Below are 19404 nucleotides of genomic sequence, written 5' to 3'. Positions count from 1 at the left end.
GTGTTGCACTGGGAGCTCATGTTCAGCTGATTTTCCATCACAATCCCCAAATCTTTTTCAGAGTCACGGCTTCCCCAGATAGAGTCCACCCTCCTGTATGCATAGGCTCCATTCTTTGTCCCTAGAGGGATACATTTACATTGAACTGTATTAAAATATATATTGCTTTCTTCTTCCCAAACTATCAAGTGATCCACATCGCTCTGTATCAGAGACCTGTCCTCTTCAGTATTTACCCCCCACCCCCCAATTTAGTGTCATCTGAAACTTTAACTGTGATGATTTTATGTTTGCTTGCAGGGCACTGTTAGAAATGTTAACTAGAGGAGGGCCAAGAACCTTGCCGAACCCCACTGGAAATACACCTGCTCAGTGACAATTCCCCATTTACAGTTATGTTTTGAGACCTCAGTTAGCCAATTTATAATCCATTTAAAGTGTGCTATGTCAATTTTATATCATTCTAGTTTTTAAGCAAACCGTTGTGCAGTACCAAATCGTAGAGGAGCCCAAATATATTACACCAACACTAATATCAACCAAATTTATAATCTCATCAAAAAAGGTGTCAAGTTAATCTGACAGAATCTATTTTCCATGAACCCATGTTGATTGGCATTAATTATATTACCCTCCTTTATTTTTTTATTAATTGTGTCCCAAATCAGCTGCTCCATCATCTTGCCCAGATGAAGGCAGGCCTATTATTACCCAGGTCATTCTGTTTATCCTTTCTAAAAATTAGCACAACATTAGCTTTTTTTCCAGCCTTCTGGAACTTCCCCAGTGCTCAAAGACAGATTGAAAATCAGCATGAATAGTCCAGTGAGCTCCTCAGCCAGCTCTTTTAAAACTCTTGGAAGGAAGTTATCTGGATCTGCTGATTTTAAAATGTCTAACATCATTGGCTTCCATTTAACATCCTCCAGAGATACAAGTGGAATGTCAAGAGTGTTCCCAACATATGATGAAACTATATCAGGGACCTAGCTAGGGTCAACTGGAGCTCTATCCATTGTTTTCCATGCCCGACCCCCTTCCCTCTCTCCTTTGTGGGAGTGCTGCTCTGCCCCCACATCAGACCAGGGAAGCCAAATAGCATTCTGGCAGTATTGTTTCACCTGTGTAAGCAGAGATTGATTAGAGCCCAGCAAGAAGCTCTCATCTCTGTGTGTTTTATAAAAAACGATGACAATGTAGAGTTCCCAAGGATCAAGAACCCAGATGGCATGTGTTACAGCTCTACAGGGCATCAGCTGGCAGTGCTGAGTGTCACTAACCTCACATGCCATTAAGCCACTATTTGGTTGGGAGTTCCCTAGCCCCTGAGATATAAGCAGCATTAAATCTGCTCCTGGTATCATCAGCAGAATTTTTTCAGAAGCACAGGACAGCTAAATTAATCAGCAGGATTTCCTGTGGTGAGGAGAATTGTGGGTTTTCTTGTTTGTTTTAATCCTACTTTCACCAAACCATGCTTGGGTGAGAAGTCTCATTCCTTCATTTTTAACTCTTGAGTGACCTTGGCTCTTTGTTTTCTCTTTGTCTTTGGTGAGTAGTATTCATATTAACTACACGCAAAACCTACTTTAAAAGAATATTATTAAGATTGCAAAGTCAAGCACTTAAAAGTTAGGAAATACCAGATGTAAGGTGGTCTGTGCAAGCCTCTGTGTAGGCATTATGGTACAGTCTTTATTTACATGACCAGAACTATGTTTTCTGCAGGACTGCTGCCTCATTCAATGCACAGGATGTATGGTGCTCACTAACTGAGCAGCTAGTCAATATTTTGTTTTATTCTCGTTGGTCAATATGTAGCCCCAGGCCTTATTTGCTGCAGACTATATACAAACCCTGATATGAATAGAGAATTATTAATTTCCTCATGGGCTTTTCTAGGGTTCTTATCACTATGGTAAGGGATTTATTTTCACAGCACCCCTGCAAAGTGAAGGGGGTGAGATTATCCCCATTTCACACATGGGGAACGGAGGCACAGAGAGATTAAGGTCACAAATATCCACTAATTTTGGGAGACCAATTTGGACCTGATTTTTCAGCGTACTTAGCATTATCTAGCATTTTATATGTCCGAAGCTCAGTTCCCATTGACTTCAATTGCAGCGCTCAGCACTTCTGCAAATCAGATCCCATGGTTCCAAGTCAGGCATCCGGAAAATGAGGAACACACAATGAGGAACAAATGTTGGTTAAGTGACTTGCCCAGCACCATGCAGGGACTCTGTGACAGAGGCAGGGACAGAATCCAGGGCAGCATTCGACTGCCTTAACTGTGAGACCATCCTTTCTCTTCCTGCATCCCCTGCCTCTTTTACCGCACACCTTCCAACTTCTGCACCAAATGAGGCAGAGCCCTACAAACAACAGCCTCCTTCGCTACCCAACCCTGATTCATCCCCAGAGCTGGGGAAATAGTGTGTGACCATGTAAATTGTAGGCTGCATCATAACACAGACACAGAAGGGGACCAGACTGACCACCAGCACAGTTATTCTGGTATGGCTCTGCCAGTCTAACTTCCCCATGGGGACATTCTATTCCAGAAGAGTTACTCTGCTTCCTCAGTCAATATCAATTCAGTGTTCACTCTGGGGGAATCTGCCCCCTACCGAATCACCAACTACGTACAGCACCTGGAACATGGTGGAATTCCTGTCTTCACCCAGCTGTCGCTAGCCTAAAAAGTGTATGTTATCAGCCCATTTTGCCACCTTACCATTCACCCCATATCCTTAGATAATACCAGTCCTAGTACAGACCCTTTTGGCACCCCACTGTTATATTTTTGCCATGAAGAAAATTGACCATTAATTCCTACACTTTGTTTTCTGTCTTTTAGCTGGTTTTTGATCTAGGATAGAACTTTGTCTTTTGTCCAAAGACTAATTAATGGAGCTGATCAAAACTGGGATTCTGTTGATAAAAAGTTATTTCTGATGACATTTCTCAGTGGGAAATAATGAAATAAATGAAATGAAAATGTTCATTTTGTTTAATTTCAAATTGAAATTTTTATTTCATCTTGGTGTTGTAAAACCAAAACTAATTCAAAATGGCAGAGTGGGGGAAGGAAAAATGAAATCGTGTAAGTATGTCAATCTGTAGCTTTTCAAAGTTCAAAAATTTTGAAAGAAAACTTCTTGTTCTAAAATTTTTGCTAGAAAAAAAGTGTTTTCAACCAGCTCTGCTGATTAGTTTCCTTACTAGCTTCTTGTGAGGGTCTTTGCCAAGGGCTTCTTGAAAGTCGAAATAGGAAGATAGAGTTTCCTATACCAGATCAGCTGATCTACCTAGTCCAGTGACTAGTACCAGATGATTCAAAGGAAGATGTAAATCCCTGATAATAGACAATTTGTAGTGACAATGTGTCTTTAGATCTAGGCACCTAGTTAATGTCTCTTATAAAAATGTCTTCCTCCAAGGAAGCAGTTTTAAATTAACTTTTCTTGCTTGGGAGTCACCTTTGGGGACAAATGTGCTAGAGCAGGAATCCAAACTGTCCGATTTAAAGGCCACAGTGACAATTCTGCAGGAGTCTAAGAGCCATGCCTTATTTCTATTAAATGGTGCAGATTATAACCACTCATCTATAATCATCCTGCAGAGACTACACACTCCAGCATTCAGTACTCCTGCTAAAGCAGATTAGGAATATTCATTTCACCTGCTGCGAGGGTGGATTGTGTATTTCATCACTGCAAGGTAGCTAGTTTCCTGGGAGATGCCCTGTGATGTCATTAAAAGGGAAGTCAATACTCACGAACAATGCACTGATTTCCTCCTGGTAGCGTTTTCCATCCAGGGCAGCAGTAAGAGTGGAACCTTGAGCCGCAAACATTAGGTCTGTCATTTAGAAAACAAACATTTAGAATCAATTTTATTCTCCATTCTCTGCAGCTGGAGTAGCCAACAAAGTTCCATTGTCAGCTGGAGTAGCCAACAAAGTTCCATTGTCATGTTAAGTATCAGAGGGGTAGCCGTGTTAGTCTGAATCTGTAAAAAGCAACAGAGGGTCCTGTGGCACCTTTGAGACTAACAGAAGTACTGGGAGCATAAGCTTTCGTGAGTAAGAACCTCACTTCTTGCATCTGAAGAAGTGAGGTTCTTACCCACGAAAGCTTATGCTCCCAGTACTTCTGTTAGTCTCAAAGGTGCCACAGGACCCTCTGTTGCTTATTGTCATGTTAGAGCATTTTAAGGGCCTTTGATATGGCATATCACTGCCAGTTTATGTTCCCTCAACCAGAGGGCAAAACTGGCTTCAACAGATAAATCCCATTAAAGAGAATCAACACACATTATTTTAATAAAACCTCAATTAACTTTTAACCTCTCTTTCAATAAAGTAACAACCATAGCACATAGCTGTACCTACACCCATGTGGAGGAGCACAGCCAAACGGCATGTGCATCACACTGCCCATTACTTAGGATAAACAGCATGAGGGCTGGCTGCTCAGGGTGCAGAGTTGTGGTATATGGAACTTTTCATTTCCATCCTCTGGTTTCAGGTCCAGACGGGGGCTGGAAGATACTGCTGTCCAAAGGCTGTTCAATGGATGGTGTGAAATGAGTTGTGGCCTCCCACTTGCACCTGGTGTAAAATTGTCTGTGCACAAAATGGCCGTATAAGCTGGCACTTGGTGGTTCTCTTGAAGCTGCCTCAGCACTTGTGTATTTCCAGACTCTCAAATATTGATTTATATGTACGTTGAACTTTAACTCTGTTTCCTGGCTTTCTGATACTTGGATTGTTGTTTTTTAGTTAGAACACTATTGTAGTGTAGAGAGAATAGATCAGCCAGTGATCTGGGCACTTGTTTGGGACATGTGAGTTCTGGGTTGAATTCCCTGCTACACCACAAACTTTGGGCTATCTTGGCAATTCACCGAGTCTGTCTGTGCCTCACATTGCCCTCTGTAAAATGGGGGAGATAGCACTGCCTGCCTCACAGGGGTTATGGGATAAGTAAATACATTAATGACAGTGAGGCACTCCAATACTTCGATGAGGGCCATATAAATACCTAAGATAGATTTAACAGCCTTATGTTACTGAGATGAGCTCTCAACCTTTCCCCACTAGATATATTTACTATGCTATACAACAGAGGTACTGTATGTTCTGCACTAGAGCTGGCCAGAAAACAAGAATTCAGTTTCGCAAACAATTGTGAGGTTTTGACATTTGTTCTGCATCAGAACGAAAACGAGACCTTTCAAAACTTTTAGTGAAAACCACAAGAGAGAGAGACAAACCACGCAAGAAGAACCAGGTAATTAGGTCACTCATGGGGGATGAGACACAGACTCAAGTCCCTGCTCTGATTCAAGCAGAGAAGGGACTTAAACCTGGGTTTCCCTCATCCCAGATGAGTATCCTGACCCCTGGGCTATTGGCTATTCTGGGATGGCAGTAACTCCCTCTTTCTGGTTTTGACCAGAAATTCCATCTCTTTGACCCAAGAAACCTTCCCAACAAAAGTTTTGTTGAAACTGATACATTCCCGGGAAAAGTTTTGGTTTCAATTAACCAGCACTGTCTGACAAAACAACGTCTCACTGAAAACCTCCCTCCCCGCTCTCTTCAGCACAGAGGGTCCTTATGTACATCGCTCAACAGCGCTGGACATGGGTCAGTGCTGATCTCACTCACGTCCATGTGACTGCACTGGAATTCCTGTTGACTCACACCCTTGCTGGGGAGATCAGACTAGGGCTTTGAGGCTTGTTTCTCTGCATAAACGTTTGCTGGTTCCCTGATTTTACTGCTGTGGTCTGTTACCCAGTTACTGGGTACCTATGAGCTGCACTGACCTCCTACGTTGCCAGTCAGTCTTAGATCCCTTCCTTTGCTCCCTGCAGGGCCAGCGCTTCCAATTAGGTGACCTAGGCAGTCGCCTAGGGCACCAGGATTTGGGGGGGTGGCATTTTGCTGCCCTCGGCAGCAATTCGGCAGCGGGGGGTCCTTCCGCGCTCTGAGTGTTCGGCGGCAATTCTGTGGCGGCTCCTTCACTCACTCCGGGACCCGCCGCTGAAGTGCCCCAAAGACCGGGAGCGCGGAAGGACCCCCCCGCCGCAGAATTGCCGACGACGACCGGGAGCGCGGAAGGACCCCCGCCTAGGGCGCCAAAAACCCTGGCGCCGCTCCTGGCTCCCTGCATATCTTTCTGCTAGGAGAGGCTGCACTAGCTGTGTTGATGCAATCGACAAGGGCGGGGGCGGGGGAGGGCAATGGAATTCAATGGGTGATGCTTTTCTGAGGCTGCCTGATGGAACCTAGAGGATGGGACTGGGATGGGGCACGGTGGAGCATTTCTGGAGGTAAGGGAATCCCCAAAGAGTCTTCAAGAGTCCCTGAGGCACTCAGCTAGGTGTCCTCAGCCCTTCAGCATTAACCGAAGCAGCCATTTTCCCTTGGTCGTGGTTTTGTTTGTTTTCCTTTGATTCCAATTGAAGCTTTATTCATTTTCATGAAGCAAACAAAGCAAGACCCCTGGAGCATGCACACATAACGACGTCAACCCTGGAAGGTACTTTACTGAGGCCTATCCAGAGTGTTGTGTCATTGTTACACTTCACTAATTCCTAGCTAGACAATTCATTTCTCACGCCTACATGGAACAACCCAAGCTTCCCAAGCAAACCTCCGACAGAAAACATGAGACACCAAGCCACTTCCTGTCTGCACACCAGGCACTGTCAAGTGAGGAATCCTGAGAACACACTGCTAAGAAAACCCTGACAAGTATTCCTCTGAGCAAGAGCTGCTGAGGTGTTAACATGGGACCAGACTGGTGCATCAGAGATAAGGAAAGGCACGCAAGAAACTTCCCCACCTTGTCCAAGTCACAGCTTGCAGACCTTGATCTTGGGCAGCACAGAGGATGCTTCCACAGGATCCACCCTAAGTCAATAGCAGTGGAGCATCAGAATGGAAAACACATGACAAGTATGTATCTAAGATGTTACAACATCTCAGTATGACAGGGGTGGCCAACCTGAGCCTAAGAAGGAGCCAGAATTTACCAAAGTACATTGCTAAAGAGCCACAGGAATACGTCAGCAGTCCCCCGTCAGCTCCCCCCCAGCGCCCAGCGCCTCCTGCTCCGCCGATCAGCTGTTTTGTAGCATGCAGGAGGCTCTGGGGTGGAGGGAGAAGAGCGAGGGCACGGCAGGCTCAGGGGAGGAGGCAGGAAGAGCCAGGGGTTAAGCAGTGAGCACCCCCCAGCACATTGGAAAGTTGGCGCCTGTAGCTCCAGTCCCGGAGTCAGTGCCTATACAAGGAGTTGCATATTAACTTCTGAAGCCACCCCTGCAGTATGACCTTATGTGGAGGAACAGCGTGAGGCTGTATAATTCATAGATACATACATTATAAGGCCAGAAGGGAGCCCTGTGATCATCTAGTCTGACCTCCTGCCTTGCACAGGCCAGAGACCTGCCCTGAATTAATTCCTGTTTGAATTAGAGCAGATCTTTTAGAAAAACATCCAAACTTGATTTAAAACTTGCTAGTGTGGAGCATCCACCACAGCCCTTGGTTAATTACCCTCATTGCTGAATATTTACACCTTATTTCAAGTCTGAATTTGTCTAGCTCCAGCTTCCAGCCATTGGATCTCGTTACACCTTTGTCTGCTAGAATGAAGAGCCCTTATTATCAGATTTCTTCTCAGCATGAAGGTATTTATAGACTGTGATCAACCGCAACCTTCTCTTTGTTAAACTAAATAGATGGAGCTGCTTGAGTCTGTCACTATAAGGCATGTTTTTGAATCCTTTAATCATTCTTGTGGCTCTTTGAACCCCCCCCCCCAATTCCATCAACATTCTTCTTGAATCATGGAAACCAGAATTGCAACAGGGGTCACACTAGTGCCAAATACAGAGTTAACATAACCGCCCTACTCCTACTTGAGATTTCCCTGTTTATATATCCCAGGATCGCATTAGCACTTTTGGCCACTGTGTTTCATTGGGAACTCATGTTTAGCTGATCATCCACCATGACCCTCAAGTCTTTTCAAAGTCTCTGCTTCCCCGGACAGAGCCCCCATTCCGTAAGTATGGCCTACATTCTCCTTTCCTCGATGTACAACTTTATGTTGGCTGTATTAAAACATGTATTGTTTGCTTGCACCCAGCTTACCAAGAGACCCATATCGCTTTGTATCAGAGACCTGTCCTCTTCAGTATTTACCACTCCCACAATCTTTGTGTCATCTGCAAACTTCATCAGTGGTAATTTTATGTTCTCTTCCAAGTCACTGATAAAAACGTTAAATAGTGTAGGACCAAGAATGGATCCCTGAGGGCCCCATTAGAAACCCAGAGGCTCAGTGATGATTCCATGTTAACAATTACATTTTGAGAGCCTTCCGTTAGCCTGTTTTAAATCCATTTAATGTGTGCCATGTCGAATTTGTATCACTCTAGTTTCCTAATCAAAATGTCATGTGGTAACAAATCAGATGCCTTACAAGAGCCTAAGCAAATTATTGTAACATGTTATCAACCAAACTTGTAATCTCCTCAGAAAAAGATCCAGAGTTAGTTTGATTGGCTCTATTTCCCATAAACCCCTGTTCATTGGCATTAATTCTATTGCCCTCCTTTAATTCTTTCTTAACTGAGTTCTGTATCAGCTGCTCCATTAGGTTGCCCAGGACCGATGCCAGGCTATAATTAAAGACTAACAGACTGCCTACACACAAGGGGACTGAAGTCAGGTTGCACAGGTAACCCTAACTTTGGCATTTCCTTAACCGCGCAGCTTGGAAAGTTCACTTCATTTGCTTTCATCGCAAATTGCTGGGAGGAGGAGAATTCCCCAGTGGGTAATGCTCCAGTGGGATTTGCAAACTTCAGCAACTTGCAGAAGGGACTTTCTTTATTTAAAATGTGCCTCCACATGAGAGCAGTTGTGTGGGGGCAATGGCAGCTCCAGGATACCGCAAAGGAAACATCTAACTCACAAGCCTCTGCAAACGCCTCCTTTTGATACTGAAAACTGGCTAATGTTCCCCTGAGCTTCATTTCCATTAGCAAGTTCTTTTCACATTCCAGTGAACAAACAGTTCCCCACTGGCTTGTAGCCCTAGTGCTGGGATGTATTGTTGTAGTGTGTGGGACAGCTGTGATGGAGCCATACCTGATCAATGGCTCCATGTCTAGTTGGCAGTAAGTATCAAGCAGAGTGCCCCAAGGGTCGGTCCTGGGGCTGGTTTTGTTCAATATGTTCATTAATGATCTGGAGGATGGCGTGGACTGCACTCTCAGAAAGTTTGCAGATGACACTAAAATGGGAGGAGTGGTAGATACCCTGGAGGATAGAGATAGGATACAGAGGGACCTAGACAAATTAGAGGATTGGGCCAAAAGAAACCTGATGAGGTTCAAAAAGGACAAGTGCAGAGTCCTGCACTTAGGACGGAAGAATCCCATTCACTGTTACAGATGAGGGACCAAATGGCTAGGAAGCAGTTCTGCAGAAAAGGACCTAGGGGTTACAGTGGATGAGAAGCTGGATATGAGTCAAGAGTGTGCCCTTGTTGCCAAGAAGGCTAACGGCATTTTGGGCTGTATAAGTAGGGGCACTGCCAGCAGATTGGGGGACATGATTATTCCCCTCTATTCGACATTGGTGAGGCCTCATCTGGAGTACTGTGTCCAGTTTTGGGCCCCACACTACAAGAAGGATGTGGAAAAATTGGAAAGAGTCCAGCGGAGGGCAACAAAAATGATCAGGGGTCTGGAGCACATGACTTATGAGGAGAGGCTGAGGGAACTGGGATTGTTTAGTCTGCAGAAGAGAAGAATGAGGGGGGATTTTATAGCTGCTTTCAACTACTTGAAAGGGGGTTCCAAAGAGGATGGATCTAGACTGTTCTCAGTGGTGGCAGATGACAGAACAAGGAGTAATGGTCTCAAGTTGCAGTGGGGGAGGTTTAGGTTGGATATTAGGAAAAACTTTTTCACTAGGAGGGTGGTGAAGCACTGGAATGGGTTACCTAGGGAGGTGGTGGAATCTCCTTCCTTAGAGGTTTTTAAGGTCAGGCTTGACAAAGCCCTGGCTGGGATGAATTAGTTGGGAATTGGTCCTGCTTTGAGCAGGGGGTTGGACTAGATGACCTCCTGAGGTCCCTTCCAACCCTGATAGTCTATGATTCTATGATTCTGATAGGAAAGCTCAGTTTACAGAGACCCATTCATTTTACTCTGGCAAACACTTGGGACCTCAGCCCAGAGTCACACTAGCGAGCAGATGATGCTGTCATTGCATTATTGTTCATTCCACTCCTGCCCTGCATCCCATCAAAAGCAAAAAGCTGTTAAACTCTCTATATCACTTGTATATGTAATTATAAATACATATAATTCATATGCATTATAAAAAGATCATTGCTTTATAGATTTTAAGGTCAGAAGAGACTAGTCTAATCACTCAGCCTGACCTCCTAGATAACACAGGCCAGAGAACCTCACCCAATGATTCCTGCATCAAGCCTGTTCACTAGAAGAAGGCTAGACAACTGGAGATGTAACATGAAAGGTAGGAAATGTTATCATATATTTATAAGCTTCTTTTGGTTAATTATCATATCACCAATTGCCCTGAAAAAAGTTCTAACTACAGAATATACAAAATCTGTAGGAGTCTGGAGGATAAGGGAGGGGGATTCGTAATCTGTAGCTGCTATTTAATCAGATAAGTATCCCAGAAGGCTCTGGTTCCTGCACCGATCTCTGTCCTGTCTTCCCAGGAGCTGAGTGTGCCTGTTAGTTATATATTGTATGGCTGTCTGGCATATCCCGCAGTGACATCACAGTATCTCGTGTGACCTCTTGTGGCTTGTACATAAGATCTGTGAAGAGCAAGGTTGTGAAAAGATGTCACATGGTGATGTGTAGGCTCCCATTGAAGACTTGGGTATCACGCGTGGCCCTTTTTTCAATCCGTTTTTCTGCATCTGTCTTTCCTTGTTTGTTAGTTATATATTATACACAGCTGAATGACTCCACAGCACTTTCCAGGGGAGAACGCATTGGACAGTATGTATCTCTCACATAAAGTGCAAGCTTTAACTACAGTCTCCATACGCTTCAGACCATTCACAAATTCCAACGAAACCATCACACAGCGCTCACCATGCAAACATAGAGGCTGCGCTAGTTTCCTGTCACTTTCTACCACCCACTCAATTCCTTGCAGAGAGCAAGCATTGTCTCAGTGTCACTTCAGCCCTTTCAAGCACCATCCCCATTACTAACTGCGTGAGCATTTCAGAGAATCTGCTCTAGCTGTTACTGCCATTTCCCTTTGCTATCAGTTATCATCTCCCCTCACATTACACTGAGCTTGGCTGGACATTCCTTCAGCCCATGCCGGCAGCCTTTTTGTTAACACGGTGCATGATGCTGGGGTGTATTTGTTCTAAACAAGGAAGCCTTAGTGTGGTTGCAACCCAAGAGTCCATTGAGTCCATTGTGGCTGCAACCCAAGAGTCGAGAGTCCCTCACGCGAATGGGCGATCTGTGAGCAAAGCCGTCTTTGCACGCAGTGCTGGACCAGCTGTGCTCCATTCCATTCCCTGAGCAATGCTGAGCAGCCGGGATCCCTGCACTAGTCATTAATGGTCCCAAGGCTCAGTACTGCAACTGAGGGTGCAGAGAAGCCACAGCCAGGCCCCTTTTCATGGCAACACCCCCTACGCTGGCTCTGCGCAAGCTCTGCTCTCTTTGCTGGGAAGATCATCCCATGGCTGTCTATGCCAGGCCAGATTTCCAAATGTGCTTGGCACTCCTGAGCCCCCACTAAATCAACAGAGAGTGTTCCCCCAGCCCCTGGGAGCCACTGGAACTGCTGAGCTCTATGAAACCTGTCCCTTTGGCTCGATAGCTGCTTTGCTCCAGTCTTGAAAAGCAACGTGCCAGTCAGTGCAGCCAAGGATTGGGGCCCAGCAATTCTGCATCATAGGGCAGCCCAACCATTGAGGCTTTCCAAAATAACCCACAAATCTTCCTCCTGGCCTGTGGGTAAGATCTGGACTTGAGAGGGGCAGTGACAGCTTGTCATGTCTCTGAAGGGACTTAGCTGGACGTATCCCATCTGCTCTGGGAGTTTGGCAGTGGTAAAGGCTACTGCTTCAGGGCTGAGTGTGCCACCACATCATACAGCGCTGCTCTCTCTCTCTCTCTCACACACACACACACACACACACACACACACACACACACACACACACACACACACACACACAGAGTTGGCGTCACTGATACTTCAGGCTCTGCCTCACTAAGAGAAAAAGAACAAATAAAGTAAACATACCTAATCCTCATTCTATGGGCCCCCCTAGAGCTGTTAATTTGAGAAATTTACTCTTTCAGATGAAAGATCCATGCAGTGACCCAGCTGCATAGCGTGCATTCCAGAAGAGGGCTCTAAAACTTCCCAGGCAGAACAGTTGTTTGGTTATCCATTCCTGGGCCCTGGATCCTGTAAGAAGCAACAGGATAAAGGACCCTGGTTTGGGTTTGTTCACTATCAGCTCAGAAGCAGTAGATGCCCTCTGATTCTGGGAGCTCCAGACTTCTAATGTTGAGCAAGTAGGCTCCCATGTGAAAATATTTCTGCTCTTTCTATTCTTTCCAATGACTCTTCAACATGACTTTGAAGATCTCAGTTCAGCCTAGATTATGCAGCTCAATCCTTGATGTAGTAAAGGTCACTTTTCTAATTCCCCTCTTCAGTAGGCTCAGCATGCAGACTGATCTTCTCTGCAGAAATTGTTGTAATTTTGGGCACTATATTAATTCAGCATTTCCATGCTCCACCAATCTATCAGTCATTCAGGCACATGGTTGCAAACGGAGCAACACCCAGCAGGGGGGTCTTTAGTCTATAATGCCAATATTTTCACACTTGGGTACCTTAGGCTAAGCACTCATGGTAAAGCCTATTTAGCCACCAAATACCTTTGGGATCAGCCTATTTAGCTGCCATTAAGGTCGGTGATGAAAATGAAACCAACACTTTGATTTAGCTGTCTGAATACAGAGCTAGGTCCCTAACTTTAGACACCCAAGTATGAAAATTTTAGTCTTGATTTTGTAGGAAAGGTAGCCAGCTGCATTTGTATCAAGATCCATATGCAGAGCAGAATGAAGCTACGCCTAGCCTGAAAAGGAGACCTTGGCTAATGCTGTTTGACTATTTTAAATTCCAACATGTACACAGGAAAGAGAGGAGATCCAGTAGAGCTGGTCACTAACTATGACCATCTAAAAATCCGACACACATTGCTGGAGCTGCCAAGCTATGAACTATAATTCTATTAGGGAAGGACAATGCAAATTGTACTCAACTGAGAAATTTTTTTTTTTAGAAAGAAATCCAATCTTGAATTAGAGATACCAGGTAACGGACTATCCACTGCACCCCTTGGAAAGCTGTTTCAATCACTAATTACCATCATTGTTACAAACATGCACCTGTGACGGGTTGAACCTCCCATCCGGGGTGCCACCTGATGTGCTGGTGTCCCCTGCATCTGCCTGTTACACCAGCCTGGACTTCCTCACCCTATCCTTACTTCCCTTGCCTGACATAAGCAAACAGAAAATAACAAACCAGTAACACTTTGTCTGTTCTCTAGCCAACATGCTTAAAACTCACTAGAAATCACTGCCAGTGTCTTAGTGCAATAAGCTGTGCGCATTACCCTGCTCGCTGCACCACCGTGTCTCAGCCTGGACTCAGCTCCCGCCTTTCCCTTCAAGTATTTTTAGCAATCTTCCTTCTTGGATGGAGATAGGGTGACCAGATATCCCTATTTTATAGGGACGGTCCCCATTTTGGGGTCTTTTTCTTATATAAGCTCCTATTACCCCCCTAGGATGACCAGACGTCCTGATTTTATCGGGACTGTCCCGATATTTGCTTGTTTGTCCTGCATCCTGACCGATGTTCGGTCGGGATGCGGGACAAACAAGCAATTTTGCCGTCCGCTCTGGCGCACAGGCGGAGCCCGGAGGGGCTTGCACCCCCCCGCCCTGACACCGCCCCCTCCTTCCCCCATTGGATCCCTACCCAAATCCCCTCCCTGCCCCCCCCGCCCCACCCCCTCACTGCCCCATTGGATCCCTCCCCAAATCCCCGCCCTGGCCCCGCCCCCAGCCCAACCCCCTCACTGCCCCAGTGGATCCCTCCCCAAATCCCCGCCCTGGCCCCGCCTCTTTCCCAAGCACACCGCATTCCTCCTCCCTCCCAGGCTTGCGCTGATCAGCTGTATGGCGGCGCAAGCGCTGGAGAAAGGGGGTGACACCAGCGTGCATGGTGCGGCCATGAAGAAGCTAGGGCCAGGGCAGGGATTTGGGGAGGACAAAATTGCTTGTTTGTCCAGTGTCCTGAGCCGCGTGAAGGTGGGAGAGGCTACGGGGCGCCCAGCCAGGCCGCCAGTGCCGTGCCCAGACCCCGCGCCTGAGGGGCAGAGCTGCTGCCCACCGGCCCCCTCCCCTGGGATGGCTGGCAGCCCCCATTCCTCGAGGGCTCCCATGTCCCCCGGCCCCTTTGCCCAGCTGTTGCACGTGCCGTGCCCTGCCCCGAACCCCCCAGGGCCGCAGCGCAGGGACGGGCTGCGGGCAGGTCGGTGCTACAGGCCGTTCTTGTACATGGGGACAGACTCGCCCCATGCGCAGGGCAACTTGGTGGGGTCACAGCGGCCGCAGGCTGAGCATGCCCCAGCCGCTCACTTCCGCTCACTTCCGTAGGGATCCAGAGCTCACGGTGCTCTGTGCTGCAGGGCAGAGCTGCTGCCTGGCCTGAGATATGCAGGAGGCCAAAGTGAGCAGAGTGGTCCTTTCTACACTGAATATCTATTACTATGTGCTACAGAGGCATTTCAACATGAAACACAAGGAGACCCCATTTTGTACAGGATAAAATTAACGGTTTCCCAAGAATGGCCTAAAGGGAGAGGAGAGTTAGGGTATGTCTACACTACCCGCCGGACTGGCAAGTAGTGATCGATCTATCGGGAATCGATTTTATCGTATCTATTGTAGACGCGATAAAATCGATCCCCGAGTGCTCTCCCATTGACTCTGGTACTCCACCGCCGCGAGAGGCGCAAGTGGAGTCGACGGGGGAGCGGCAGCAGTTGACTCAGCGCCGTGCACATGGTAAGTAGACCTAAATATGTCGACTTCAGATATGCTATTCTCATAGCTGAAGTTGCGTATCTTAGGTCGATCCCCCCTCCCATTGTAGACCAGGGCTAAGACTCCAAACTGAGACCCCACTGGCCTTCTCGGGAGTAAATCATGAAGGAGGACACTGTTCTGCAAGGAGGAGAGGAGGGGGACCTCATCAGCAAGACTGAGAAACCAAATGCTTGGTACATGTATAGCAATTACCTAGATATGGAACAACGTAAGCAAAGGACAAGAGATACTTCATTATAGCCAGGGACAAGTGTTCAGATAACATTGTAATTGTATATCCTACATGGAATTGTAAATATCAGTGAGGCTCCGTGGTCAGGAAAATTCAGAGACCACGGCAAAGGCTGGGGAGAGCCAACCAGAATTTAATAAGACCAGCTGTTGACCCCATATCAACCCTGAAAGGGTTAAGGAAGCACGGAAAGGATCAGACAGTGTGATAATAATAAATATATGGAGATATACCTGTCTCATAGAACTGGAAGGGACCCCAAAAGGTCATCAAGTCCAGCCCCCTGCCTTCACTAGCAGGACCAAGTACTGATTTTGCCCCAGATCCCTAAGTGGCCCCCTCAAGGACTGAACTCACAACCCTGGGTTTAGCAGGCCAATGCTCAAACCACTGAGCTATCCCTCCCGCACAAGAGGGGATTAGGCTGGAGGAGCAACCCCTGACTGGAGGGTGAAGCTCAGCTGAGCAGGTGTGAGCTGGGCTAGTATGAAGCCAGGAAGCTGGGCACTGAAAAGGTGGCAATGAGGAAGCCTGCAGCCACCCTTGGTGCATTGAAGAGGGAAAGAGGGAACCCTGGGAAAGAGCAAGACCCTGGGAACCTGGCCCTGAAGGAAGGGTGTATACTCCAAAGGGGAAACGCCATAGTGGCATGGCCGGGGTGAGGATGGGAGTCACAAAGAGGAAGCTGCAGCTCCTGGAGTGAGAGAGGATCCGCAGCATGAGAGAGAGGACAATGGGGTGGAGAGACCACCGGGAGAGGCGATGGACATGGAAGAGAGCTATTGCCCAGGGCAGCCGGAATGAGGTGCTACCTGCAGTGGGTGAGTACCCAGGACACCCCCGTTTGTGGTTAATGATTTTTACCAATACTCTCAATCCATGGAACAAAGACAAGTAACAGCATAATGATTACCTCTCATCAAAATCACACTTTTCAAGGTGGAGAACCCCAACGGTTCTCATCTCTAGTAACCCAGCCCAGCACTGACCCAGGTAACCCAGGCCAGTATGAACCACAGGCTTGACAAGGTCAGACTTGACAAAGCCCTGGCTGGGATGCTTTAATTGGTGATTGGTCCTGCTTTGAGCAGGGGGTTGGACTAGATCAGGGGTCGGCAACATTTCAGAAGTAGTGTGCCGAGTTTTCATTTATTCATTCTAATTTAAGGTTTTGCGTGCCAGTAATACATTTTAATGTTTTTAGAAGGTCTCTTTTTATAAGTCTATAATATATAACTAAACTATTGTTGTATGTGAAGTAAATAAAGTTTTAAAAATGTTTAAGAAGCTTCATTTAAAATTAAATTAAAATGCAGAGCCCCCCGGACCGGTGGCCAGGACCCGGGCAGCGTGAGTGCCACTGAAAATCAGCTTGCGTTGCCGCCTTCGGCACGTGTGCCATAGGTTGCCTACTCCTGGACTAGATGACCTCCTGAGGTCCCTTCCAACCCTGATATTCTATAATTCTATGATTCTAATCCAGCCCAGTACTGACCACAGGTAACACACTCCGGTACTGGGCATGGGTACCCCAGCCCAGCACTGACCCCGGTTAACCCAACCCTGTACTAACCCCGGGTAACCCAACCCAGCACTGACCCCGGTTAACCCAACCCTGTACTGACCCCGGTTAACCCACCCAGCACTGACCCCGGTTAACCCAACCCAGTACTGACCCTGGGTACCCCAGCCCAGCACTGATCCCGGTTAACCCAACCCTGTACTGACCCCGGGTAACCCAGCCCAGTACTGACCCCGGGTACCCCAGCCCAGCACTGACCCCGGTTAACCCAACCCTGTATTGACCCCGGGTAACCCAGCCCAGTACTGACCCCGGGTACCCCAGCCCAGCACTGACCACGGGTAACGTATTCCAGTACTCAAGCATGTCAGAACAGAATTCACAAATGCCTCATTCATTTGAAATTGGTAAAGTTAAAGCAGTACATTGCCTACTGTGAACTTGGTAATAGATGTGGTATATAGTTATTTCTGTCAATGGAGGGAATAAGCTACACCAGGATAGTTCTGTAGGCCCCTTAATATCATCCACTTTAGGGGTTGTATTAAATTAACTATATTGGTATAAAAACTGTGTGTAGAGCAGGCCCAGGAGCTGCCAGTGTGATACAGTGTTTCCTCCCCAGCTACGCGGACAGCGAAAGCGGACGTGAACACAGGGAGCTCTGGTAGCGCTGCGAGAGCTTACAGCACAGCAAAAGAAAGAACGACATTAATGGGTGGACAGAAAAGTGTGTGTTTCCCACTATATCTCTGTTCTGAGCCCTAAGCAAATTCCAGACTTAGGAGTAAAACTGGAGGAAAGACAAAGGAAACACCTTTTTCCAACAAACCCTGACCGGCAGCCAGGGCCTCCAGCGGAGACTCAACAGGCGCCAACAGGAGCCATTGACCCATGACCCTGCACTGTGGAAAGGGACAGTCAGAGTTACCACATTTACTTGAAACACCTGAGCTCTCCCTGATCCCTAGGGGAGACGGAGGTGAAGCCGGGGCTCCTCCAGGCAGAGGCACAGATAGGAGAGGCTGTGTCAGCACCAGCAGGACCCCTGCTGGTACTCACACTGCGCAGGCCCCCAAGTGCAGAATCACTACAGGCACCAACCCCAGCGGCATCTGGCTGAGGCCACTATGTGATGAGCTGGGAACATGCCTGTTCAGCTGATGAATTCTGTGGGAGATTATGGATCCTGTGCCTGTGTCTGGCTGCAAACTCCATTCTGAATATGCAGCCTTTTGCTTTCCCTGTGGTCTGTTTGTCTCCATGTTGGGTTGAAAGTTCCAAAAGTTGGTGGTAAAAGACTGACAGTAGAGGGGGATTGACCCTTAAGTAGTCAGTTGTTGGACATCTATCCACCCTAGCCAAAGACTGGTCCCTGCCCAGAACTGGTTTAGTAAAGGCAGGTCATCTTGGCAATGAAATCACCTGGCAGAGGTCTGTGCTCATGTGGGGAAACTGACAAGGGGAACACCTGACGGGGGCTGATGGTTTCAAAAGGAGAGAAACTGGTCTGCTCGGGGGACCATTTTCTTCAGTTCATGTGGAAGAAAGAGAAGCCACCAGTCAGGAGCGGTTCTTGGCATCAGCAAAGCAAGCAGGTGCTTGGGGCAGCCCATTTGCAGTGGCGGCAACCGGCAGGGAGCCAGCATGCGAGCTGAGAACCAACAGGGGGCCCTGGGAACTATAGTTCCTTGGTTAGCTCCCTGCCTATAGAGCCAGCCCTGGATCAGGGAAAGAACTACATTTCCCGGCATTCCCCTGGCCGCTATCAACAGGAAAGGGAGGGGGAGGGAGTATGGTAGCTGAAACCTCATGCTGCAGCTTGCTGTGAATGGAGAGCTCACTGCTAGAACGGGGTGGCACTGTGAACGGGGAACAAGTATGCCCAAGGAGTAGAAGGCTTTGCCCCAGATATCCCCTTCAGAAGACATCCTCAGCCTGGATTAGGGATACTGGTGTGACCTCACCTTGCAGCCCCCAAAGAAAGAATTGGGTGGACTAAATGGACAGTGCCCCTCTCTATCTGAAGCCCAGCAAGGGAGGTACGTGGATCCCACTAGAATTTAAACGGAAAAGTAAGGGAGGGGAGGCTCTACTAGGACCTGGGCAGCTTTAGATACAGTACCAGGCACGTAGGAGGATTTACACTTCTGAGCCATGGAAGCAGAAATTGACTTTTCCTTTTCAGATTTAGCTAATATTCAGAAAGGGAATCTAGCACCTGCCTTCCAGGTTTGAACACCCACAAAATTCAGGAGTGCTCAAGCGCAATTTGGGCAGCTGTTACTTCATTTCTCCCAAATCAAATCTACTGATCCACTGGAACTTGCTGTAGAGAAAGTAGGATAAAATTGAGCAAGAAATGCTTCCCAGTGGTTATTAGGACTGGAATTGCTATTTT

The 19404-nt window shown here is 47.2% G+C and overlaps 1 protein-coding gene across 3 annotated transcripts in view; it reads right to left on the bottom strand.

Moving 5' to 3' along the window:
• Positions 1-19404, bottom strand: part of FBN3 (fibrillin 3) — a 268187-nt gene that overhangs the window by 222682 nt on the left and 26101 nt on the right. For all 3 annotated transcript variants that reach the window (XM_054013785.1, XM_054013787.1, XM_054013786.1), the window contains exon 3: positions 3785-3867. In XM_054013785.1, coding sequence (XP_053869760.1) covers positions 3785-3867 — 83 coding nt within the window. The remainder of the gene's footprint in view (positions 1-3784; positions 3868-19404) is intronic.

This window comes from Malaclemys terrapin, chromosome 24, assembly GCF_027887155.1.
Source record: "Malaclemys terrapin pileata isolate rMalTer1 chromosome 24, rMalTer1.hap1, whole genome shotgun sequence".
Taxonomy (NCBI): Eukaryota; Metazoa; Chordata; order Testudines; family Emydidae; genus Malaclemys; species Malaclemys terrapin.
The sequence above is the reverse complement of the archived record's forward strand: the minus strand, read 5'-3'. Positions and strand labels throughout refer to the sequence as shown.